The sequence below is a fragment of the Agelaius phoeniceus genome, chromosome 2 (genome assembly GCF_051311805.1).
Source record: "Agelaius phoeniceus isolate bAgePho1 chromosome 2, bAgePho1.hap1, whole genome shotgun sequence".
Lineage (NCBI taxonomy): Eukaryota > Metazoa > Chordata > Aves > Passeriformes > Icteridae > Agelaius > Agelaius phoeniceus.
Genome location: NC_135266.1, coordinates 113,365,791 through 113,391,848, shown reverse-complemented (window position 1 = coordinate 113,391,848; position 26,058 = coordinate 113,365,791). Strand labels below are relative to the sequence as shown.

The 26,058-nt window shown below is 41.4% G+C and overlaps 1 protein-coding gene across 1 annotated transcript in view; it reads right to left on the bottom strand.

The window, feature by feature from the left end:
- The window catches only part of POU2F1 (POU class 2 homeobox 1), a 112,261-nt gene extending 87,594 nt beyond the window's left edge, over positions 1-24,667 (bottom strand). Inside the window, exon 1 of the mRNA XM_077174568.1 lies at positions 24,578-24,667. Within this exon, the coding sequence (XP_077030683.1) occupies positions 24,578-24,641 (64 nt within the window). The 5' untranslated portion in view covers positions 24,642-24,667. The remainder of the gene's footprint in view (positions 1-24,577) is intronic.
- Between the last annotated feature and the right edge of the window lie 1,391 nt (positions 24,668-26,058).

Below are 26,058 nucleotides of genomic sequence, written 5' to 3'. Positions count from 1 at the left end.
CAGGCCCACTTCCTATAGGTGTCTGTAGAAAAAGCACGACTACAAAATCAAACCAGAACTGAAAGCAATCAGGCACAAGCATTTCTTTGGTGCAAAGAGACTTTACTTATATCAGATTGCTTCTTTAAAGAGAATCTCACGCAGGCCAGGAACAGCACCATTCTAAACTGAAGTACAAATGGGTTATTACACAGAGTTCCTGACTTTCCATCCTCCCTTGGTCTCTGCACACTTGACCTCAGCACTGCATTGGCCTCCCAGTGGCAGCAGGAATTTGCCTAGCAGAAGCCTGGAGATGGGCGTGTGGCAATACAAATAACAGGAATGCTGCAAGGGTATGGAAACATGAGATCCTTTCTGTCCAGCAGCAATCCACTCTCATATCAGTATTAAAAAAAAAAAAAAAAAAAAAAAAGCAAAACACACCACAGAGAACTGGCCATCACACTGATGATGTTCCAGTTTGATGCTCCCCAAAACAGGTAAGCCAGGGTGCGAGCAGCTGGCTGCGCCAAAGAGAAGGGACAAGATTACCCCAAAGAGCAAATGCTCCCACTGCTTCCTTCCCCCTCAACAGTTACTATGTGGCACCACGAGAATTGGTCCCCCAACCTGATACAGTGAAAAATCTACCCTGAAATGAGGGACAGATTTTCATTTAATTAACAAATTGAACAGCTACATCTTTACTGTTCAATTACAAAATAAAATATTCAGTGAGGAAAGGTATAAAAGCTAACAGTCAAAGAGGCAAGGGGATCTGCTTCATCAAGGGCCAGATATCAGATATACTAACATGAAACTGCATTAGAGGTAACTTTTATTCAGAATTTAAAGCCAATGTGATAATAGGAGCATAGTACAGGTAAAAAAGAGTATCAAGAGGAAAAAAAGGCAACATTGTCATCAAATTCCAAAATACAAACCCCTCAATTTGGTTGGTACAAGACCCTTTGACATACAAATTCTGTCCCTGACACTGTGAGTTAGCAAGTCCTGAATGATAATGAGGTTCTGCAGCAATATTAAACCAGTTTAGTTATTTTTGTTCAAAAATCAACATAAAGCAAATATGGTGGAACAAGTGCTCAAAATCAATTCCCACTGTTCCTTCTCTTAAAGAAGGAAACACTGTCCAGGCAGCTCAGCTTTTCTTGTATGAATACTCTTACCCTGAGACAGACTTGTTCCTGACACCAAGGAAGTAGGAAAACGCTATGGAATTGCTGCCTGATTTTTCCCTAAGCCAACACTGCCACACATCCTCAATTTGTGAGAGCTGTAAGCATGCTCTTTTATTTGGCCTCTGCATCCTTCTCTCAACAGCAGCTGTGGCTGCTGGGAAAAGAGAAGCTATTGTTTGAATGATGGAGATGGACACGCTACTGCTTACACATATATAGAAATGGATAGAGCTTGTCTCCCAAATAAGTAAGGTTCGGTCCATTCAGAGGACAACTTGTGAAGTAGTCTCATGCTCTGAGAAGGAGTTTGTGCAAGTGATAAATAACACAGAGAACAGACTTTCAGTTCCCCTGAGGTTGCTAGATAGATCTTAAAGACCAAGTAACAAAAGGAAAAAAAAAACAAAACAAAAACCAAGATAAAAGAAGGTAAAAGTATGCACACAGGATGATAAACATAGCTGGAACCAGTGGGCAAACAGATAATGAGGAATATAGTGGGGGTTTTGGCAAATTTTGTAACAAGAAGCAACAGCACATGCCCAAAGAAGTTCAAGGAAAGGTCACCTTTAATATTGAAGAACTTGGTGAGTACAACCACCAGAGACCCCTTTAGACGACCCTCCAGGACCATAAAAGGACTTCCCATGGAGGTGGATGCATGGAAATTAGTGCTAGGAGAAAATTAGGTTTATGTATTAGCTAGGAAATATGTTGTGATGAGTGTTTGAAGAGGATGGAATAAATACCCTGTTGTAAAACCTCACCATACACATTTGATTAGAGGAGATATCCTCTGGATGTGTCCATAATAAAGAATGTCTGCTTTCTAATACTTCAGATTGTGTTCGTTTATTTCCTGGCTGATTTTGGTATCACAAGCTTCCCAAATCTGGTTTAGTTGGTAAAACCAAGTAATCACATCCTTATCATAGTGCAATGAAGCTTAAAAAAGCAGCAGCTCTGAGACCTATGGCTTCAGTGTAATTCAAAGGCTTCAGTTTAATTAAATGGTGCTCTTAACAACTCTGGGTTGATTTACTAGGCCTTGATAACACCACAGTCTATGTTTTGTACCAGAAGAACATTATCTCCCTTGTATCTTGACTAAAATTACTCTGCCAGAAGAGTTCTTCCTCTTGCCTTGGCACAACACAACTTCCATGATAACTAAAACCACCCACCATGCTTCTTTTAGAAGCTGAGAGACTCATAAAGGAAACCAAAGTAGAGGAAACAACTTCCCCCATGACAAGGCTTTGTGCACCACACACTCAGGAGTTTTAGGCAAAAACTGGTTAATTTCCTCTCAATTTATTCAACCTTCTTTTACCATACTGAAATGCCAACAGCAAATACTTGACATCACCTTCATTTTAACAGTAAGTGGTTAAGATATCACCTGGTTTCTGCTTCACCACAGCAGCAGCTCATACCACGCCAGTGAGGATGAGCATTCCTTACGTCCTTCTTACAATTACTCACCTTCTTCAGTGCACTCTTGGTGACTCCTCACTCAGCTGTCCCCATGGATTAGTAACTAGTTTGGGTTAATAATGAAGGCTGCTTTTAGAAGAGCATTCACTACTCATTCAATCAGAAAAGCTACTACAATTGCTTTTCTATCTGTATGGCTTTTCCTTTTCAGAATCTGATGTAACAGCCAAAGCTTCCTTGGAAACAATACTTTTCTATTCTTACAAATTCTTATTTTTGAGAATGCAAATAAAAATTTTTTTCATCAGTGCTAGATTACTACATCTATGACTTCTTAAGTGTAAGTGGGCTCCAAAATATCTAAGAGACCTATCCCAAAACTAACCAAATAACACAATGAAGATATTTGACAGCAATCAGAAGACTAAAAGCTGAACAGACAGTGCAAAATAAGCCAACTGCTGCAAAGGGTTGTAGCTTGGATAACACTCTGTGAAAACTACAAACTGAATATTGAATAACATAAAGCAGACAGGATTTCAAGGAAAAAGAACCTGAATCTGAAAATTACAACCATGCCACTTGCCATTTCTTGGGCAGGAAAAGTAAAAGTATGTACCTTTGTGGCACCCTCTCTGGTCTGAAGTATCTTTCATCAGTAGGCAACATTAGGGATTATTTACTCCAGCAATACTTCAATTGAAGTGGGAAGAAGGGAATTTTAGTGTATTTTACCCAAGGGTCACAAAATACATCCCAAATGTTAAAACCTCAGGCACCCAACAAGTAAAGTTATTTAGGATTTTGGTTTGGGGGTGTTTTTTTGCTTGGTTTCTATTTGTTTGACATTTTGTTTGTTTGGGTTTTTTTAACTTGAAAGAAACAGAAGCAAATCAAAAGCACTGTAACTTGAGAAACTGAGGAACATGTAAGCAAGGAAACTTGCTTAAGATACCATTTGGAGGCAGCATAAACCAGTGAAAATCTCTCAAGTCCCAACCTCAGCTGACTGAATTCACCCACAGTAGCATATTGAAAAGCAGCACCCTAATACTGGACTTGGAAATCAAGCCTTATTTTAAGGATTTTATTTCATTTTCTTTTGCTTTGTTACAGAACTTAGTACCTCCAAGTTTCTCTGTCAAGATACAAGTTCATTGCCAAAACAATACTGCAAACCATTTATTTTACTACATATTCTGTATCTGATTTCTTTGTTCCTCAGTTGACAACACTATTTCCTAGGTAGTCCTGTTTCCTATCTCACAACATCCAAAACCTTAAATAGGAAGTACGTTATGGATATGAAATATCTTGAGCTGAATATGTTAAAAGTAAATGCACCCGACCTTAATGTAGGGAAGAAACAACAACACCTCAGGGCAGAATTATGTTCAAGGGAAACAGGGAAGATCTGCTAATACTTATGAAAAAACAGCCCTCAAGGAATTGCAGTTGAGACAAAAGAATCCCTAACCAACAATAAAATTAAAATTTGGTGATGGTGCCAAGAGTTGCAATGATCCTGCAATAGGCAGCGCCTCTCACTGCTGGCTCCAAGATCAAAGCTCAGAGACCTGGAAGTCTCTGACTTGAAATGCAGAACAACAATGCTGAGACCTTTGGTTTATTATGTCCCTTTGAAAAGCTGAACTTTACAACAAATTTCCACAAGCACACCAAATTTCTTGTTGGAAGAAGGTAACATCCAGCCTATTTTCCTGGCTAGAACTGCTGTACAGTGGAATTTCTAAATATCCCTATTCATCCCTCCACCAGCTCTTATTCCTTCATCCTTACAGATCTTCAAGTTTTACCAGAATCCTGATGAATGGACATGCTGTGCCCCAAGATCTACATGCAAAAATGAGTTCTTAACTATGACTGAATTGCAATAGCATGAATTATATGACTGAATTATAATAGCATTCTTAGACCCTCTGCTACGATGTCATTAAATTAATTAGAGCTACTATAGCTAGAAATACTTTCTCCTATTACATGAAGATCAAGTGTGTACTCCACATTTCTGCAGGATTAGACATATTCATAGCATGGTGCTGAGGGAAGCCAAAGCTAATCCTAGATTTTATAATGACAAGATCCTTATTCTAAAATGAAACAAAGTAATTGAAACTCTTGCTTCTTCATAAAAGGACCAGTCTTCACCCTGCCATATAATTTCCCCTCAGTTGTTGTTAAACAGCACAATTAGTAAGATATTCGTTGTGTAAGAGCAAGCACTTTTTCCATGAAACAGCTGAAACTTCATCAAATGAGAGAGAAGTTCAGAGAGAGTCCTCATTTCTTCTCTGATGTGAAGAACATGGATTATGGTAGCCTTGAGACAGTACAGCAGCCACCAAGAGCCGGCTTCTCAGGAGGACAGCCTGGAAGTGGCACATAATTTCTGACTGTTTGTCCATTCACTTTTACCTCGAATTAAAGCCCAGCCTACTGATACAACTACTCTAACAAGCAAAGCACATCCTTGCAGTATTAACTTCTCATTTGAGACTTCAGGAAGGACAGGGTGCCTTCAAATTGCTACTCAACTGAAACGTGATCCAACTGCCATCCTCTGAAAACCCAGAGAAAGCACTTCAAAGCCACAGTTTTAAATATTGGAACACGCCATTTTGCAGCAAAGGCCTATGAAAATCTGTTTCTGCTACAAATGCAAGTTCTGGCACTCAACTACAGCTTTTCACTGTGCTGCCAGTTTACAGACATAACTTGTAATGCATTTACAGACTCTCTAGTCCTACAGGGACTTTCTAAGGGCAAAATAACTTCCTTCCTAGAACACTATAAATATAAAATAGGCTTTTATTAGTGTAAACTTGGACTATCTTTTGAAATCAAAGAGTCATAGGAGTTTGTATGCCAAACATTTGTTTCTGCTCACTGGAAGCATCAATGCTACAAAGCAGCCTGAATAACACTTTTCCTCCCACACTTGAGTCTCTAACAGCACCAAATATCCTCATCTGACCAACCTGTGTCTGCAGAACTCGTGTGTGTGTCTAGAAATCACACACAATTATTATGCAGCTTCCTGTCCCAATCCCCACTTGAACATACTTCTTACTCAGTTATAGGTGAAATACTCATCAGTGCTGCTGCTCCAAGTCATCAAAACCACTGGCTTTAGGAAGAAGAAACTAGTTAAATGGAAGACATCATCTGCCTCAACCACTCAGCAACTCAACTGCATAAAAATCAAGAGCTGCCTAGCAGAAGTGTTATATTCCAGTGTTGTCCACGTGGACCCCAATAAAGCCTAGGAAGTTGGAAGTCATTCCAAACAGGATACAAGTATCCTGTATGAAGGGAAAAAAGCTCTTATGACCACTGAGCAAGGTCAGAAGTCAGTCACTTCAGGTAACACAGTATTTCATCTGTGATATGGCAAGCCTGGATGGTGAAGGACTTCCCCATTCCTGTCTTGTGGGTTTGGGGATAGGAAAAAAAATTATTGACTCTCCTTGTAGAAACATCTTCACAGAAAAAAAAAAAAAAAAAAAAAGGAGTCCACCCCAAAATATTCAAAATATTATTTAAATGTGGTTAATCCCACCTCCATTGCCAAGAGAAAACAGGAACTGGAGCCTAGTAATACGTGTCTCAATCAAGTTTTTTATTTACAAGATGGGGTGGAGTGCCCTTGTGCAGACACTACTCTGTCCTAAGCACCCTGAAAGCATTTGGAATGGCTTTATTTTTTGCTTTCAATTTACTTGGGCTTCAGGAAAAAAAAAGGCCCTGAAATAAAATAAAGAATTTCTCTAAAAAGATCATTAAAATTAATTGACCAAAAATAATGTGAGACATGATGAAAAAAAGAGAGCAGAACTGAACAGAACCAGAGATTGTGTCAACTGAACTAAGTCTGCGTCACAGAGGACAAACCTCAGAGGAAAGACATCAGAAGAGGAAATACATTTCTAGGATAAAGATGAGGGGTGAACATGAGAGAAAAATGAGAGGAAAACTGTGTAAGGTTGCACTTATATGAGCCAAAAAAAAAAACCCACCTCTATTCTTTCCCTTCTGAAAGGCCATAAAGAATAATACTCCAGCTGTTAATTTTAAGATGGCTTTGCTTTCTTTTTTCTTTTTGGACCTTGAAAAGTGATTTCAAACCAGTTCTTACTGTTTCCTCCCCTCATTAGAAAATTCTGATCACACAACTAAAAGCACTGACACCTGGATGAACTGAACTGTTTGCCAGTGTTACAGCAGGAAAAGAAGAGGAGGAGAATTCATCAATTGCACTACTGAATATGAGTTCATTTATACGGAAAAAATGCGCATCTTATTGAATGAAAGCAATATGAAAGTAAAACGCCTCTGCAGTGGCACATCACACCAGTATTTAAACAGCTGAGTGTTCAGGATAGCTTTTATAAATCTAAAAGGGAAATAAATCCAATGCAGCTTCTCAAGCAAAGGTTCTGCAACAGGAAATATCAAACATCCATGTTCTTTTCCTAAGAAGTCTGTATGTTTTCTCCCCATTGGAGACACTGCCCAAATTAAAATACAAACCCACCAAGAGAGCACAACCAGTTGAGTTGTATAGTCTCTAGATTTTAATTTAATTCTGGGTCAAGAACAAAACTATTATAATGTATGTGAGTTAAGTAAAACATGATGGTAAATTCCTTTAGCTTGGTAAGAGGTATGTCCCACATATAATGCTCTACATGCTCTCAAAACTGAAATCATCCCTAGAAATCCTACGTGGAACCTTGCGATCTCCCCAGAGCCCAAAGAATGCTGCCCTCTCCTCTGTAAGAGCTGTGGACAACTCCTTTTATCTCATTGAAACTTCTCCAGCCTGACTAGATACCTACCTTGTTTATCATCAACTTTGTTTATTACCCTCATCCTGTAATTACTTGTGCCTAGAATTAATTTTAGTGCTCACAAACACTATACGAAAGACTACGTTTATTGAAAACAAATCTTTTTTTTCCTACTGAATTAATGCTATCTGAGAAGCAGAAGCCAATGCAAAACCCACAAATCCGGGGAGCCAGATGAAATGCCAATCTCTGCCTAAAATCTTGAGGTTGCATAACTTGAACATTGCTCTTACTCCAACTGCTCTTTTTTTAATTACAGGTACTAATAGATAACTGAATGACAAAAGGAAAAGTTCACTGATCCTAAGACTTCTCCTTCACAGTTTGTGACTTTTCCCTCATTTACTCCAACAACACTTGGCATTTATAACCAGGCAAGTATCTCTATTTGCTATACCACAGACGCAGACATGAAGCTCACCCACATGATGCATTATTTATAAAGAATACGCAGAGTATTCTTTTCCCACAGAGCTGTTCTCTCCTTCTTATATCTTCCTCCAAACCATTTCTAAAGGCTTATTTCTCTGCCTTTGTGTTTCCTCTCCCTTTCCCCCAAATCTTTTCTCTAACCAACTTCACCATTTGAATCATCAGCTACACCGACTGCAGAGGGAGCTTCAGTAGACAAGACTCAGTAGGTTCAAATTACATACACACATTCATGCAGCTCCCTAAAAAAACAAGATACACAATTAACTTGCCCCTTTTTTTCTTGCATCAACAGTCAACTTTATGAAACTTTTTCTGGTTAACCATGTATATATTTTACATTTAAAATGTTATTTTTGTGTTAAAAGTTATTTCTCAAAATTTACATTTGTTTTAAAGAGAAATTCAGGACTCAAACGTGTTCGTCCTGACACCATTTATATTTGAGTTGATGTCTCTAATTTAATGATTACCGTTGAGACATAATTCATTTTGTTATTGATCCATCTAACACCAATATAGCAAGCAAGAAGAAACAATAGTTGAGGTCACCATGAAGAAACCCTCATGTAGCACAGATACTGGCAGTTAACAGAGCACTGAAAAGTTTTGTGCTTAAGTACAACCAGGGTATCACATCTGATGATTAAACTCAAAGAATGTCAGAGAACGCTCTGGCAGTAATACATGAAACGAGGAAGCGTCAGTCAATTTTTTTGCTTTCACAACAAGAGGGAAAAAAAAGGCATTTTTATTGTCATAGCACTTCCAGCAAGTTGATTTTAAAAAGGAGATTTCATGCCAAAGTCGGCTGTTTAATCAGATAAAGAAGGCTTTCCTATTTCCCATTGTATAGATCAAGTTGGCTACAGGAGCCACACAGAGCTTTGAGTAGCACATTTTTCCGTGAGGGCTGTATCGTTTGATCATAGCAAAGCACGGGGACTGCTGGGTAATCTGAATCAGAGCTGCAGCAAAAGGGAACCAGGCAGCCTGCTGAGGCCAAGATAACCATGTCACCCCATCCCACTGCACTCCCAGTCACAGACCTGGCTCTGGGGGGAAGCACCCATCTCCATTTACAAATTTGTCATGGAGGTTTTCACATCGCTCCCAATTAACTCCAAGTTTTAATTCAAAGCTCACCTATAATGATTTTAACAAATGCTTGCTAAGACCAGCCCCTCTGTACTGATGAAGATTATCCCAACTGCTTTCAAAACAATAAATTTCAAACCTGCTTTGAAGGTGATACGTAGAATTTTCTATGTAAGTCTTTGTAAGAGATGTAGCAATTTATTAACTCGATAAAAGAATAGTGTTTTTGTTAGAAGACAGGGCACATCTACCTGGGAGGCTTTACAGCCTTCCCCAGGAGACTGCAAGCAGCAAAGAATGGGTGGGATAGGTCACCTGATATCCAGAAAGATGACAGATGAACCCATGGACAGGTGAATAGGTCACAAGGGACCCCCAAGCAGGATAAAGTTTAGAAGTTCTGCTTTTCACCAGGTACTGCCACTGAAACACCTTTCTGGCACTTCCAGCCTCCTAACTTATTTACAGCAGCAAGCAGCCCTTCAAGTCTCCACCTTCTTCAGCTGACTAAGCTTTCACACTCCAACTCTGAACCGAATTTGGCTATGGACTATGAAGAAGATCCATCCAAGCATTTTAAGGCTTTTCACTGAAATCCTCCTGAAACTGAGGAAAGGTTTCCTCCTTGCTGACCTGGAGAAAAGGTCTTCAAAGCTGCAACCACAAAAGTGCCAAACTAAAAACATTAGAGACTGATTATAAACACAGATTCAAGCCACTATCTGTCACTGTATCCTGAAATGCAAGACAAATTCTTTCCCATACTTTGACAAATATTACCATTTTTCCATGCACCGGCAGTATTGGAAATAACTGAAAAGGTCGGTTTCAGCATCCCTGTATAAACAGAGCATGTAAAAGCCTGTCATGTGAAATTGGAGCCAATGCTCTACACTGGGTTTATGTTGTATGTTTAAGTAGAAGCAGAGCACTAACTGAGGCAATTCCAATTTGCTTATTTAATTTCTGAGTTCCAGTGGGCAAGAATATAACTGGTTTTTATAAAAGCATTTGGAGTGAAATAAAAGAGAGCACTGTAAGTTTATGTTGTTATATTTAATAATTCTAAAAGAAAATGGTGGGGTGGGTGTTTTCTTGTTGTCATTCCCCATCACATCATCATCATCCCAGTCTCTCAAATGTTGAGTTTGAGGAAATGCAGTGGGCTCCTTTCTGCTCCATCTAGAATAGACAGGCCATGTGCCCATCCATTCACAAAACAGAACAAGGGATTCACGCAGTAAACCTGGTTTTGCTTTTTTCATTCCAAGTTTCCTTTCATTTTCACATACTGAAGCACTGTTGATGCGATCACTTTTCCTAAGTACTCCAAAAACTTTTACAATTCCCTTGCCCTTACACTTCCCTTCAGAGAAACTGCCATTGCCAACAGTCCAGAGCTTTAAATTCCATATATACTCAGTCTGGTATTAACTGCCATAATACTATTTCTAAATGCAACATTCATTCATGCAAATGCTGCTGAGAACTGAATGATCTCATCTCCATCTCAGGACTAAAAAGTTAGTTTTGAGTTAGCAATTTTTTCACACATGGTTATGTCAGTTTGCCATAAAGAAAGATGTTCTTCCTTCCATCAGATCAATCCTAGAATCCTAGACTAGCCCAGCTTGGAAGGAATGCCAAGAAATCACCTGGTCCAACCTTTTGTGAGGATAGCCTAGATAAGATTCTCTAGTTCCATGTCCAATCACATCTTGAAAACATGCATGTTTAGAAAAGAAATTACAGAAAGAAACAAGTGAAAAAAACTCCAATACCTAAATGACAAAGGGTTAGACTAAGGAGTCTAAAGACAAAAAACTTTAACAAATCAAATCATGGTGCATTCTTTAAGTAAATAAACCCCTCCGTGTGCACAGACATTATAACAAGACAATAATTTTGAAAAAGCATTTAGAAGAATTTAACACAAGTTACCCCATCACCAGCACATTTATGCTGATTAAAGAAAAGCTACTAAGCATATCTGTTAGCAACAAAAACCAGGAAATCTTCAAGTACAAGGCCTCTGCCCTGAGGTGGTGAGAACAAGAGTACCTGTGACACTACTTTGTAGTTTGCTCTGTCAGTAGCTCGTTAACAAAAACATCCCAATCACATATTCTTAACTGCAGTTGCAGCATGTCACAACTCAACTCCAGTGATATGTTTATCACAAATGACAGGCTACACAGGGTACTGTTTCTCTTCTGCAGAAAAACAACCGCAACTTTGTTTTTCTCATTATGTTTTTCATCTCCCTTATACACTGTCCATGTCACCCTCCCACTGGAAGTATCCTACTGGGTGCTTTTCAAATCTTCTTTCTTCAGAGGAAGAAAAATGTGAAAAGGCCATTTAATTCTAACCTTGGCTTAACAGCTTTATGCTCAATACAATTTAATGCAAATTAGCCCTACAGCAAGAAGCCATGGGAAGAAATCAGCACATCCCACATTTTCTCCAGGCTTTCCAGGACACTATAACATAGTGAGGCCTCACCCACATGAAGAAACTATCTTTGTCAAACTAAGCCAAAGGTGAAGAACTTTTTACATACCAAGGGGGGGAAAAAAGCCCATACAAAAAATACCTGGCATACCACTTTAACACACTGCATTATTCACTGATAATGCAAAGTCAGATGGCCCAGAAGTCTCAAGCAACCTTTGAGTTAAGCCAATAAGCCAGCTCTAAACAGACACACAGTTAAGTCAACAAAAGAAATGCAGGCTAGTCAAACTCAGTATTTTTACTGGCATCTTTTCTGGGGCTAAATTTGGAAATTGTATCATTTTCAGAAATAGGAAAAAATGCTAAATACTTCTCTTTGACTATCAGAAAGCAACAGAGGACAGAGTATGCACTCAACAGCTAGCTCTGCTACCTGTGAAATGGAGGTACACAACCTGGTGATAAATGGAAGTGCTCAGAAGGCTGAAAGCAGCTGACCATTTCCAAAAGCTGATGGGGACGAAGTCTCCAGCTACAATTTGCTGGTCAACAAACCTGTGAAAAAGAGACTAAGAAAACATTTCACCTTTTTGTATAGAATACAGGAATAAGAAAGGCAAGCCAGAATTGAACAAGCAATTCTGATAGAAGAGACATAACAGGACACTGCTACTCTCATGTTTTCAGTTTTAAAAATACATTTCTCTCAGATGAAAGCCACATTTGAGTGATTAAAAAATGTATTCTCCTCTTCCTGCCTATCAGCAAACTTTTCGGGCTGAATCACATTATAAACAAGTCACACTATGACATGTAGGTGCTTTTTGGTTTGCTAGAAAGATCTGAAGAAAACTGAGAATAGAGATAAAATACACTGCAGTGAAGTCACTGTACTGAATTCATGACATCATAATTGTTGTCATGGCAACTAGCTAGTATCAAGCACAGAATACTGCCTTCACTGCAGAATCAAGGAGTACCCGTGCTGCCACAAAAATAAACGTTCTTATTTGAACAAAAATCCAGTCAACAACACAGGAAATAAGATATTACTGCGAGTGGACTGCTTTTTCTATACCTCTTGTTTTGTTCACCTGGTGTGAGACTTTTTTAACACAATGGCACATATGAAGAGGTCTGATAAACATGATAAAAAGAGTCTAATTGAAAAAACTGTGGTTTTCTTCCGGTATTCCTCAATTTTTCCAGAACAGTAGTAGTTCTCGTGTTTTCCTCTCCTATGCATATGACTGCAGTCATATACAACAAAACTCAGTTTATACATGAAACAGAGGGAAAAAAGAATCAAAAATCCTCCAGTAAACAACATTTTCCATTTCTTATTTCAACAAGCCAGAGATAGCCAAACTGGAACTGTCACACAGCAGCAGAACTAACTGATAAAGAACATATTCCACCTTTGGAGCCCATGGTTCCCTTTGTTTAAGGAGTGCACCAGCAGCGCCTTCAAACCCCAGTCGCGGTTTTTCACGCACTGACTAAACACAGAGCTTCAAATCTGCAGGGCTCCAACAACAGCTTCCTTGTAAATAAACAACCTCAACCCTTTTCCTCTGAACAGTCCTATTTCACATGAGGCAGATCTGCTATTTCCAGCTCCTCCTCATTCACAAATATAAAAGCTCCAAAAACTAAAAAGAAGCGGTTGCCAATTTATCAGGTCACAATTATGTTTTTGAGTAGCACTTACATATAAAATGAGCAAGTGCCCCATTTGATGTTGCAACATGGGAATAAATCAGTATTAAAAAGGCACATGAAGGAAAGCACATCTGAAAATTAACTTCTTCAAATTAACCTGCTGAATACAAAAGTCAAGAGCTGCAGGTCAGTAATAGCAGATAGTGTTTCACAGTTCAACCTTATGTTGATTAGTCCCAAAGAAACTGTTTCAAAACAAATTTTAACAAATAGACCATGCTATATAGTAAAGTATACTTATTTGCTACCTCAATGGTTCTCAAAGAGCAATCTATAAATTATTGCTGGACCAAAGAATACTTATACATAACTACATGCAATTAGTCAGTGTGTCTAAACAGTTTCAGTACACACTGATGGGGTTTTCTCAGCTTCTAAGAAAACAAAACTGCCCTAGTTACCAATTAACAGCACATTTCCACATTGGCTTGGTACCTTTGTAGGACACTTTCTCTACTGGGATCAAGCACACTGATGACACCAAAAAGAAAGGCCAGAATTACTGCAGTAACCTGCCTCCAGCCTCTTTATAACGCCTGTCTCAACAAATGAGCACTGGACAAAGAGAATACAAACAATAAAATCAGGAGTTTCAGATACTGAGGATTAGTAGACAGCTGTATCCCATATGCCTCTGTCCTCAGTGTTCTCTTAATAATACTTCACACAACCAAGAATGATGACTACTGCTTGAATGATGACACCACAACAATCCCAAGTTTAACTCATGTTCCACAATATGAAGTGTACTTGGTAGATTATTAGAGTTGACAACACATTCTAAAGAAATCATGGAGTGTGCCAATGTGCTCCCTCCCACAGAAATGTGAGGAAATGAACAGTCTTTCATAGGTTTTTAAAAGTCTTAGGAACAGATGATGCCTTTGGTGAATACAACTGTGATTCCAACCATACATCTTAATACAACAAATTCAGTTAAAACAACTGCCACAAATGCAGAAAACTAAGGAAGTTGATAAAACCTCAAGCAAGGTACATCACAAATGCAGAATCCTCTTCTCTGCAACTGAGTATAAACTGAAGTGTCCGTATTATACAATTCAGAAACCTATCTGTGATATAAACACAGGACAAGTGGCAATGACATTCCCTTCCTCGTTAGTACACACTGCATTTCCAGCTCTTACACAATATGAAATCACTGCCTAATAAGTAATAAAAAACTCACCGTGTCTGCAGCTGATTTTGCTGTTTGAAAGATTGACAGATTAATTGATCCCTTAAGCAACTAACGTGTCTTCTCTGAGTGCACACAGAAAATTATGGATTATCTCAAGACTTTACAAAGCTTTTTACATGACTTTGAAATGAACTTGTTAAATTAGGTCTTCCCCAACAGTCCTTCTGTTAAGTCTAACTTTTATGTTAATACTAGATAGGGGAATGCAAAGATGTAGGTGCTGGCCCACCTCTGCACTTGGTATTTTTTCTTGTGTCACTATTATCAATGTATCACTATTATAACAGAATAACTAAACAACTATAAGTGTTCTAATAGGATCTGTAGAGAAGCCCAAACCACTTGGAAACTTAACTAGAGACAGCATAACACAAAGAACCACCACCTGTCCCTCCTCTCTTCCCCAGCAAATCCAGTTGAGAAAGGCTAGGGGATTTAAGATGCCAAACAACTACTATAGCTCCTTTATTCAAACTTCCATATAGCAAATTCTTTCCACTGTTGGGAGTCCATCATCCACAATTACAGGAAACTTGAGTGTAAAAGCACTTAAATACAATGCTATATACCCTAAATTTAGCTGGTAGTTTAGAAATAGCTATGTTTACTCTAAATACCACTAAAATGGGTAACAACATGTGCCTGGATCCATTTTCAATTTTAACTGTGCAGAGAATGATTTAATTTTTCTTTTTCTAACCAGGCATGGCTAAAGCAAGTTTTGAAGCACTGGCCTTTATTCACACCTTAGTAAATTTAGAACCAGTCCCTTATGCACCACTGAACTGAACTATACAAGATGCACCCATGTTGCAACTGGGTTCCAAACCAAAATCACAACATGATAAAACACAGCATTTCCATTTGTTAGAACTGAGAGGAGATATTCTTTACAATGTCACTATGTCCCAGTGTAATGAGTAAAGGAATAGTTTGGAAATAAAAATAACTCCAAATCTACAGATTTCTGCAGTCCCTGTCTGTAGGGTAATTCTCATACTCAAGACACTCAAATTGTCTTAAGGAGTTGAGAATCTGCTCAGTTGTGGATCTCTTTCTTACATGAAGTAGTAACAGAGGCACTGAATTTTTAACACACACCCTCTTATATGCACAAACTCTGAGAGCAAAAGGAGCTGCCAGTTCTCCAACTCCCTGGTAGGGAATCCAAAATTATTAGGAAAGCCCTTGGAGCAACCTCACACTTGTTCCCCAGAGCTGAAAATGTGCAGAGCAGACAAGGAACATCATCTTGCTTAAACTCCTTTACAGTGCTCCTGAACAATTTAGGAAAGAGTCAGGTACAAAACTTAGGATGCACTGGGAAATGAATAAGGAAGGTATTTTCTTTTTGTTTGGAAGAGAACTAAAATCACATCCTGGCTCTGAACAGAGATCTATCTACATGACTCTCCTCCAACAACAGGCAACTATGAAAGACTACAAAAACAGGACAAGCACAGGGATAGCTCCTTTGATTACATTCCCAAACGCCAAGTTGCAGCCCAGCACGTGACTGAGGCAAAGAACATGCTTAGCCCTTTTTCATACCTCCTTGCACAAACTGAAAAAGAAAAAGAGTGAACAGATACATGAAAAATTTCTGCAACTTTAGGAGACTCACTTTCTGTAAAACTGAGTAAAACCAATCAGGAAAACAATCAGGTTTCTAGTCTACATTCTTCCACCTGATGTGTTCTCACATGAGAACTTTTACTAGAAGCCTGTCTTACAATCATGGAACCTTGCCCATGTTTGTCTAGGGCAGCAGTGCAGCCTGGCAGCTGATGTCTTCTCTTCCTTACCTTGGCACATCCATCTCAACCAAAGCAAAGCCATCCTGGCAGGAAACCAGGAGCAGAATTAAGGTTAGTGATGAAGAGATTCAAGCTGGGATGTGTGACTGATTTGAAGTCACAAGCTACTAAATCTCAGACTAAATATGCAGAAGCTCTCCATTGTTCCAAAAGATACTTCTGAACTCCCAAGTTTAGCTACCTTTGCTGCCATAAGCTGTCTAAAATATCTGTAATGGGACTGAAATAGAACAGCAGGTAAAGATGTTCTTAATATAAAATCCATTTAAGGGAAATTACTTTTAAGTTGCATGCTTCACTTGGGATACTGGAAATAAAACAATTTAAATTGTGTAGTTCAGATCAACATAAATTCATTAAAAACAGAAGAGTATTATTGCAAAGTCAATAATACCTTAAATGGCAACATATTTCCAACATTACCAACAGATACCTCCATTCAGAAACAAATGTTACAAGTGGAAAGCTACTGTTCCCTCTGCACTCCTACCTCCCATCTCCTCATACAATCCCAACACATTTCTGCAAGAAGCCAGGACAGTTTTACAGTCTCTATCAAAAGGGGCAACAGTCCACAGAGTCATGGCCAAATACTTACCATGCTTATGTTCCCTCTTCTTTTGGGCAGCAGCCCACCCTTCAATTGGATTAAGTGTAACATGAACTGTACCCTCAGGTGTGATGACAAAGCATCCCTCATAGGTTTCAACCTGAATGTTCTGGGCTACTTTAAGCAATTCAAATCACAGCGCTGATTTTAATTGAAATGGATTGAAAAGTACCCAAATGGAAATACCTACTAACAGGTGCAGAGGAACAGAAAACACCAACAATCAGAAACAGTAAGGTCTTCTACTACTTCAATCAGAGCTAGAAGAAGCTGTCCCCAGCCCAAGCTTTCTGTTACTTTTTCCAAAGCATATGTGCATGCAGGTGTGTGTACATGCATGGGAAGATGGGGTGGGAAATGCTCCCAGGGGAGCTGGTAGGGAGGGGAGGCAGCATTTACTGGCATATCCGTCTCTCTGCAGCCTTAGAAAAATTCAAGTGTCTATTTAAACTTACATTTGAAAATTCAAACAGAAGCAATAACCTACTAAAGATCAGCAGGTAAGAAACAAAATTATGAATACTTAGAAACAAATCTTTGCCAACAGAATTCCTGAAAGAAACTTGAATCTCATTTCCCATTCAGTAGACTGTATTAACTAATAATGTAGAAACGAGTGATTCAAACGTGAATCATTTCTACCTGTATTCACTGTACACTCCTCTCCCTCTGCTGCAGCCAAGTAGTATAAAGCCACAACTTCACACTGGTATGGTCAGGCACAAATTACTAAGTCACGTGGTATTTTTCAAATAAAACTGAATCATCGAAAGGACAAAGAGAACAAACAGCGAAGGAGCTCACTGCAAAAAAGATGGTGACTTCCTAGCAGCCCTCAACGAAAAGGAGGAGGAAAAAGAAGCAAGCTACACCTCTAGCCTGATTCAACAGGTTTTTCTACACTTATTTTTAAGTCTTCAACTGTATTTACTATTTTAGTAACTCAGATGTTCATATCTTCCTTTTCCAAAGCTTCATGCCCTGTCATACAGTGTCAAACATGCTATATATGCTACTTCATCTCTATACAGCCAAATCAGATTTCTGGGAAGAAAAAAATAAAAGGAACGATGAGCAAAAGGTTTCTTGTCACAATATTACAATTTATAGAACAGAAAAATCTGCCTCAGAGCGATCATATTAAATGGCTGAAGCACTTATGCTTGGGTTTGGTGGGGGTTTTTTTAAGGTTGCTTTACAAGGATGTCAGTCCAAAATTTAGCAGAAGTAATGATGTCTGTAATTTCCCAAGTACTTTTGTCAATATGTCCTTTAAAGCCACAGTCCCTTCTAGAGATGTGTCTCACTATAGGCAGCACTAAAATAATGGGAACTACTTAACGGTCTCATCCACTATTTTTATTGGAGTTTCTGCCCTTGCTACCATTAATGCAATCACACCTATGACAGTACAAACCACACCAAATTTTCAGCATCTATTGGTTTCCAAGCTGCTATTCTACTCTACTCAGGTGCAGTTCCATCTCTGGCTTCCACGATCTATACACAGCCTACTGCTAAAAGAGAAGCTCCAGCATAGTGCCCACAGCTGTACATTCCCACTGCTTCCCTTTGGCCAGTACCATTTTAAATCAAGTGCAGCTCATCAACTCAATCAACTGTGGTTTCACAGTGGTTTATGGCAATCTAAAAGCAAAGCTATATAATGAAGCTAACCAGAATACTGCTGCTTTTGAAAGGAGGAAGCTTCCTTTCCCTTCCTTTTTTTCCTTTTCTCCCCTTTCACTCAATGATTCTTCCCACCCCCCTGCTTGCTCTTAAAGGTCTTTCTGGAGCCAATTTCACAAAGCAAAGATGTAAAATGATCCGGAGCTAGTTTTCCACCAGGTTAGCAAGTTAACCTGGAGCATCCTGGAATTCAGTTAAGTCCTAGGACAGGTGCCAAGTAAATGGCAGGATCACATGGCTGAGAGCATGAGTCCCCACTTATGCCAATAGGAAAGTCATCAGAGAGAATGGAATTATGAGAAGACTTGGGTCAACACATGTGCTTCTTGTTCCCTTCCTTGATTGGTACTGCTATTTGTCTAATCTTACTGTAAGCCAGTTCAAAGAGCTAAACCATCAAAAAACCTATTCATTATTTTTGGCAAGGCTTGTTTTCTGCCAATTTAATTCCCTGAACTAACTCAGCAAAGGAATCCAGCAAGCATCTGCACCAGTGCAGGGAAGGAGGCAGGAACACACAGGGAGATGAGGACAGGCTGGGGCTGATTTAAGCTGTCACTGAACCGCATACCCTGGAGCAGATCTGCATCACACCATAGTTAGAACTGACAGTAATCTGTGCCTGTACAACGGGAGGCCTCCATCGCTGACAGGAGTGTGCCAACAGTGCCAGCACTCAAACATCCCCGGCAAAGTTCGACCCGGGCACCAGCCTGGATGATTGCATGTAAAAGCAGAAGAATCACAGCTCTCTTACCCTCAGAGACACTAGGAAACATTAGCTAATTTCTCTCCCAGCAACACCCCTGTGAAAATGTGCTCTATAATTCCCATTACACAGATTTAGCCCAGAACAGCAAAGCAAGCAAAATTGGTGACAAACTCAGGATTGGAACCCAGCAAATCCTCTACACCAAACCAACACTTCATCACTCAACTGTGTTATTAATGCTAAATGAATTCAATTAGTCAGTAGCAGTCCATAAAAAACTCCTTTTGCAAAGACTTTCTAATGCGCTATAAAGCTCACATATATAATACAGTTAACAAATGTAGGTATTTCCTAGATAGCTGTGAAATAAGAAACTAGGGAAAGGAATAATACTGAGAACTTAAGTAATTATTTCCTTTTCTATAGAGAAAAATAAGTGCACATGAAGCAGCATGAGGGCCTATTCATACAATTCAAGAAATTTAATGCAAAGAGCCACAGAAAGGAAAATACATCTACAGATTCTTTTTCCTTCAGATTTCCATTGTAAAACCATTTCATGTGAAATGCCAGCAATTATTTAATACACCCTGAGACCAGTATCTTCCCTTAAATTTATCTCCTACACTTAGCCCAACAATTCCCACACTTAACTCGCTCTGTATAACAATGAAGCACATTTGGAAAAGGGGGGGATTTGTTAACACAGAAGCAAATCTCTGCAGTAGTGAACAGCCAGCACTGTAAGTCTATCCAGCAACATGAGACAGTCTTTCATTCACATTGCAGCTTAAGCACAGCCAAGCACATCACATTTGGGACGCTCAAGTCATACTTAATTTTGTTCAACACCTTCTTTTGACAACAGCTTTGTCATCAAGACTCAAAATACGTATGTCAAAAAAGACAGTCATTTGCCAGGACTGTCACTGATTCTCTCAAGATAAAAATAATAAAGCTGTAAGTGCAAGGAGCAGAGGCTGCCTAATTGTCAGCTCTATAAAGTAGAAATATCAAGATTATTGTCCTGAGGGCAACAAGAGTTTAAGAGGAATAGAAGATGATGCTGCAACCTGTTTTGAAATCTCGAACTCCATAGGAGTCAAAATTTAAGGAAAGTAAATGAAAACTCAGTGGATGCTACACATAACTACTGCTAATTTGCCAGAGAACCAGGAGAGTAAACAAGCCTGCCTAAGAGGGACTTGCACCCTATTTAACAGCAAGAAACTGGATGACAAATCAACCCAATAAAAACATCCTGAACAGCATGGGAAAAACATTTACTCCAGAGCTCTTTGCATTCTCACACATCTAGATACAAAGAAAACAGCAAAAGTGTGCTACTCTAAATGTGGAATTTACCGCTTGAAATCTGACAACTATTATTTCAGTGACAATGGTATTCCAAACCTCATTTTTCTGGGCAATAAATTATTATGATCAAGCCAAAGTAGGAACAGCAGCTCTTCACACAAAAGGGACTCCCAACACAGAGTATGCTGGTGCTTCCTTGGGCTTAGCAGACAGAGCAAGGTGAAAGCAACCTCACCGATCCTGTCAAACGAGGCACCTCCAGACATCACCACCGTTGCTCGCCAAGACAAGCATTCACAAGGTATCCACATCCAGCATCAGGGAGCCAGTAATTCACTGCTTGAATTACGGCTGCAGGCTAATCTTGGAGAAATTGATAGTGACAGCAAACCTGAGATTTTTTTCCCTATTTAAATAACAGGGTGGGAAGCTTAGATTTTCCCCCCTTCCTTCTGAGAAGCAAGAGGGAAGCTCTAGCTTCTCCTGTTTTAAAACCATCCTGACACACACCTTCCCGATTCTGCTTCCCATGCAGCAGCATGGCTACTGGAATAGCTTGGCCTGTTTGCCAACCAGCTGTCAGACTGCTCAGTCTTGGTCAGTTTTGAAAAAGAGAAGAAAAAAAAAGGTAAGATAAAAAATGCAGCATCACCTTAATAACTGAGTAGATGTAATCAGGCGGTGGAACTATTTCACAGGAGGAAACTTCCTTCTGTCTCTAATAAATTAAAAGCTGAAAAGACAGCCAAAATAGAGTATATACTCCTGATAAAAAAGAGGAAGCATTGTAACAGTAGCACAACCCTCCATTCTCACAACAGCCAGGTAGACAATAGAGAAAAAAGTTTCTCTTATTCTCTGATCCAACACACACATAGATGGTCCAAGGAGCAGCTTAAAATCTGACACCTGCCTGTGACAAACTAACAGAGAAGTCTGAGAGTCAGAGAAACACTCAAGACTAAGCAGTAATACCCACACAGCAGTCAGGGCACCTTCTGACAAGTGAAGGTGATGCCAAGGTTTGAAAAAAGGTGCATTCTGCTACCATGTTACCTGTGGGCTTCACTGGTGAAGACACATTTCTACCCCCAGCACACGCCAGTAAAATTTTAAGCTTGAACACAGGTACACAGATACATGTTTGAGAGAAATATATCTGCATTTCGGCATGTAAATACCTGAATTCAGCGTTACAAACCTCAGCTCAGCCATAAGACTGCACAAGGCCACTGTCCAGTGCTCCATTCTATAAAAATTACTAAAATGCCAGTGACAAAGAAATTTTGCTTGCAAGATGCAATGTACATTTTTATCATGCTGGATAAAATATCTACAGTCTCAGCAGTGGTTAAATTGCTGCTATAAAGGAAATTGTCCTCAGATAAATGGTTTCCCTATGAGAAGGTTTCAGTGCTACACCTCACCCCAGGTCAATAAATCAAATTAACTGCACCTTGTCCTCTGGCCAATGACATCATCGGCTTGACCACATCTTGTGAAGCGAGTGCAAAAACATATGCTATTTAAGGCATGAAATCATATTACTGCTTTTTGTCCAGCCAGCCTTGTGCTGTTGGTCTGTGAAACAGTCAGTCACCTGAACAGTCTCATTACAGCTTCTACAGCTTTTTTTTTTTTTTTTCCTCTTGCATTCAAGGCCTGTCTTGGCCGAGGCTGAAGAAAAAAGGATAAATATCAGAGTCGTTATTTTTTAAATCAAAATGCTTTTCATTAGCTGCAGTGCAGTATTTTGTGACAAATTAAATTTAGAACCAAACTACGAAATAAGCCATCTGCACTTGCACGTGAACGCTCTTCCTAGTAGTGTTTCAAAGATGTTTACATGCTAATCTGGCACTGCTACCCTGAAGTACCCTGCTGTTCGGTCCTTTTTCTCCACAGGGTGAAAACAATGGTCACTAATGAAAACCTACACAGTTTTATTTGAAACCCATCCCTGCATAAATATTTTCTATTTTAAATTACTGCTGCCCCCTAATCAAGTAGCCCATTTGTTTTATTTCTAAGTAGACTAATATCTGGTTTAAAACTGAATTACTCCAGACAATTTAAGAGGATTAATTTCAATTTTCACTTGGCGTTCTTATGACACAATCACAGAAAACTTATCTTCCTTTCTAGACCCTGCACTGCCTAGTGGTATCTTCTGTCTTGAAAGCAAAATCTAAATGAAAGAGAGAGGGAAAAAAAAAAAAAGCCTCAACCCAGAACAGTCAAAGATACAAGCAGTGACAAAAGCATCTGACACAGTGCACTGTTAGACCTCATCCACATTAAGCAAAAAGAAGGTGAATAAGATTATCTTCAATGTATTCAATTCTGTTTGTGTTCAGAGGGAGGAGGAAAGCTGTTTAGATTTTGAGTGTGTCTTCTATAACCCTCTCAGTGCCAGGAAACGTAAATTAGAAGCAACTCTCCTTTAAGGAAAAGAATCAAGGACAAAGGGACCAAAAATGCCCAAGCCTCTGAAAAGCAGATATGAAAGGAACAGCTTTACAGTCTTGAGTTGCTATAAATTAAAAATAAGCTCCTTATTTAAAAGACATGAGTGTTTGAGAATCTATGAGCAGATCTGATGCTGCTCAAGCCCCAGGAGGGTTTTGTTTTTGCTGGCAGGGGTGGAGTGGAGATGGGGGGGTCATTTTGGTTATTAGTAAATAAATCAAGCAGCAGAGTGAGGCCTAGGCGCTTGCCAGAGGAGCCGGGGCCTGGCTCTCCCCCTCCTCTCCTCACACAGCCTGGGTTTGATCTCGGGGCCCTGTGGGTTTGCCAAGAAAATTTAAAAAAAAAGCGAGAGAGTGAGAAAGAAGAATCATATTGAACCACAAAAGCACATGGGGCGAATGTAAAATATAAACACGGCGTTGGGCTCTGAGTGGCTGTTATTAAAGGTCTGAATTACTAAACATGAGAGGCGGGGAAAGCCGGGCGGCCATTTCAATAATATAAACCTCCCCGAATTAGACATTATTCAAATGAGAAGGAGAGAGAGGGAAGAGAGGGAGAGCGCGGGGGAGAAGGACGGGACCGGCACCGCCGTGCCCTGGGGCAAAGGGGGAGCGGGGCAAACAGCGCCGGGGCAGATCCGGCCCTCAGGGGGAGCGGACCCGGCCCTCGGGGGTGCGGGGCAATCCCGGCCCTCGGGGGGTGCCTCTCCCGCCGGAGAAAGGCTCGGGGGGGCTCTGCCCGTGCACCCCGCAGCCACCCCCCACCGAACCCGCCCCTTGCGAGGGGAGGGGGGGAGCTTTAAATGAAAAAGCCGAACCACGCTCTCCTCCTGCCCCCCTCCCCGCACCCAGCCACCCCACGCTGCAAGGCCCAGGCTCTGGGGAAATAAACCCCGGCTTGGGGGGGCGGGGGGGGGGGGGAGGGCGGGGGGGTGTGCTGCGGGGAAGGGGGGCAACGAGGGGAGTGTTAAGCAAACCGAGTCTATCTGCCTCCCCAGGCCCCAGCCAGGGGCCAGCACCCCCGGCCCCCTCCGCCCCGCCGCCGGGGGGACCCTGCCCCATTCGGGCGACCCGCCGGGATCGCTCCTCCAGCATCCCTCCCTTCCCCCCCCCGCCCCCCCCCCCCCACTCCATGAATATGTAAAGCGGGTTTATTGTGGGCGTGCGGGCCGGGTGGCGTCCAAGCCACCCCCGAACGCTTTTGGGTGTGGGGCTGCCTCCCCCCTCCCTCCCGGCGTGTGTGTCCCCCCTCCCTCCCGCCCCGACCCCTCCGCCTCGCCGCGCCGCCGCCGCCCATCGCCCCCATGGCCGGTGCCCCGGCGTGCGGGCTCCGTGTGCGGGAGGGACGGTGTGTGCGTGTGTGTGTGTGTCTCCCCAGCGCGGGGAGGCTGCTCTGCTTCTCCTTCTCCTTCCCCCCCCCGCTCCCTCCTGTGCCGTTAATTATAATAATCCTGAGTACTAATAAATTATGCTAAGCGGGGACGGGCGGGCGGGCAGGGGGGGGTGCGCCCCGCGCGCGCGAGTATGAATATGAATATGTAAAACGCAGTAATGATTACCTGCCGCCGCCGCCACCGCCGCCGCCGAACTCTCATCTTGACTCGCTGCTCCTCCGTCCGCCATTTTGAATATTTTAACCAAAAATCGGCCGCGCGATAAACCCTCCCCCCTCCCCTTCCCCTCCCTCTCTCCTCCCTCCCTGCCCGCGCCGCCGCCGCCGCTCCGCGCATGCGCCCCGGGCTCTGCGCTCCCCCCTCCCCTCACTTCTCCTCAGCCGCTTTCCCGGCGAGGGCGCGGAGCGGCGCCGCGCATGCGCAGCGCGGCCGGACCGTCTCGCTCCCCCTCAGCCGCCGGCGGGCGATGGGGGGAGGCGCGTGCGCACTGAGGCGCCCCCCGCGCGCCCCCTCAGGGCACGGGGCGGTCCGACCCCCCCCCCCCCCCCCAAAAAAAAAGGTCCACCCCGTCACCCCGTGGTCATTAGTTTGTTTTTTTTTATGGTTGTAAAATCTAGGTAATTTACAGGGGACAAAATGAATGTTTTGGGGAGCAAATGAAGTAGGAGGGAGAGAATGGACGTGTTGGGGTGAAAACAAGCTTATCTGTAGTGGGCAGGAAGGAAAGGTTTTGGGGATAAAACTTGAGGGGAGAGAACGAACATTTTGAGGTAAAATTGAGGTAATCAGGAGTGGAGAGGAAGAGGGAATTTGGTGGGTAAAATGTGAGTTAATCTGTAGGGGCGAGAAGTGACATATTGAGGTAAAACCAAAGCTGTCTGTCAGTAGCGGATGGGAAGGGAAAATTGTGGGGCTAAAGCTTGAGATGATCTCTAGTGGAGAGAATGGACATATTAAGGTAAAAATGAGGTGATCACTAGTGACAGGGAAAAATCTGGGGGGAAAACTTAAGGTCATCTGTAAGGAAAAAGAAGTATTTTGCAGGAAAAATCTGACTGAATCGTTAGGGCCAGAATGAACAATTTGGGGATAAACACTGGATTTTCATGCTGGGTCATCTAGGTAATTATCAGGGACAAAATTCATATTTTGGAGATAAAATCCGACCTAATCTGTAGGGGAGAGAAGGAAGATTTTTGAGGTAAACTGAGGCAATCAGTAGTGGACAGGTAGGGAGATTTTGGGGGGTTAAAGCTTGGAATAATCTGTGGGGGACAGGTGCCTGTCAGGAACCTCCTGGTGAACAGGCGCTGTGTCTGAGTGGTGGTGTGGAAATACCCGTCTGGACTGCACCTGCACCCAGGTCCTGCCCCAGCCCTGGGCAGGGCTAAGCCCCCCGTGCACAAAGAGGAATTGCATCCAGGGAAAATGGAATCGCAAAACCTGCGGTTCCCATGGAGGAGGGTGCCTGAGCGAGGGTCTGGTTTTCCTCCAGAAAAGAGCGATTGCACGGAAGCGATTCTCCTCTGTTCAAAAAACCCCACCCCAACATTCCCTCGTTCTGGGCAGCCCAATGCTCCTGGGGTGCTTTTCTCAAACACTTTATCCTCTTACACTTCCCGCGTCAAATTGTCCTGGAAGGGGAG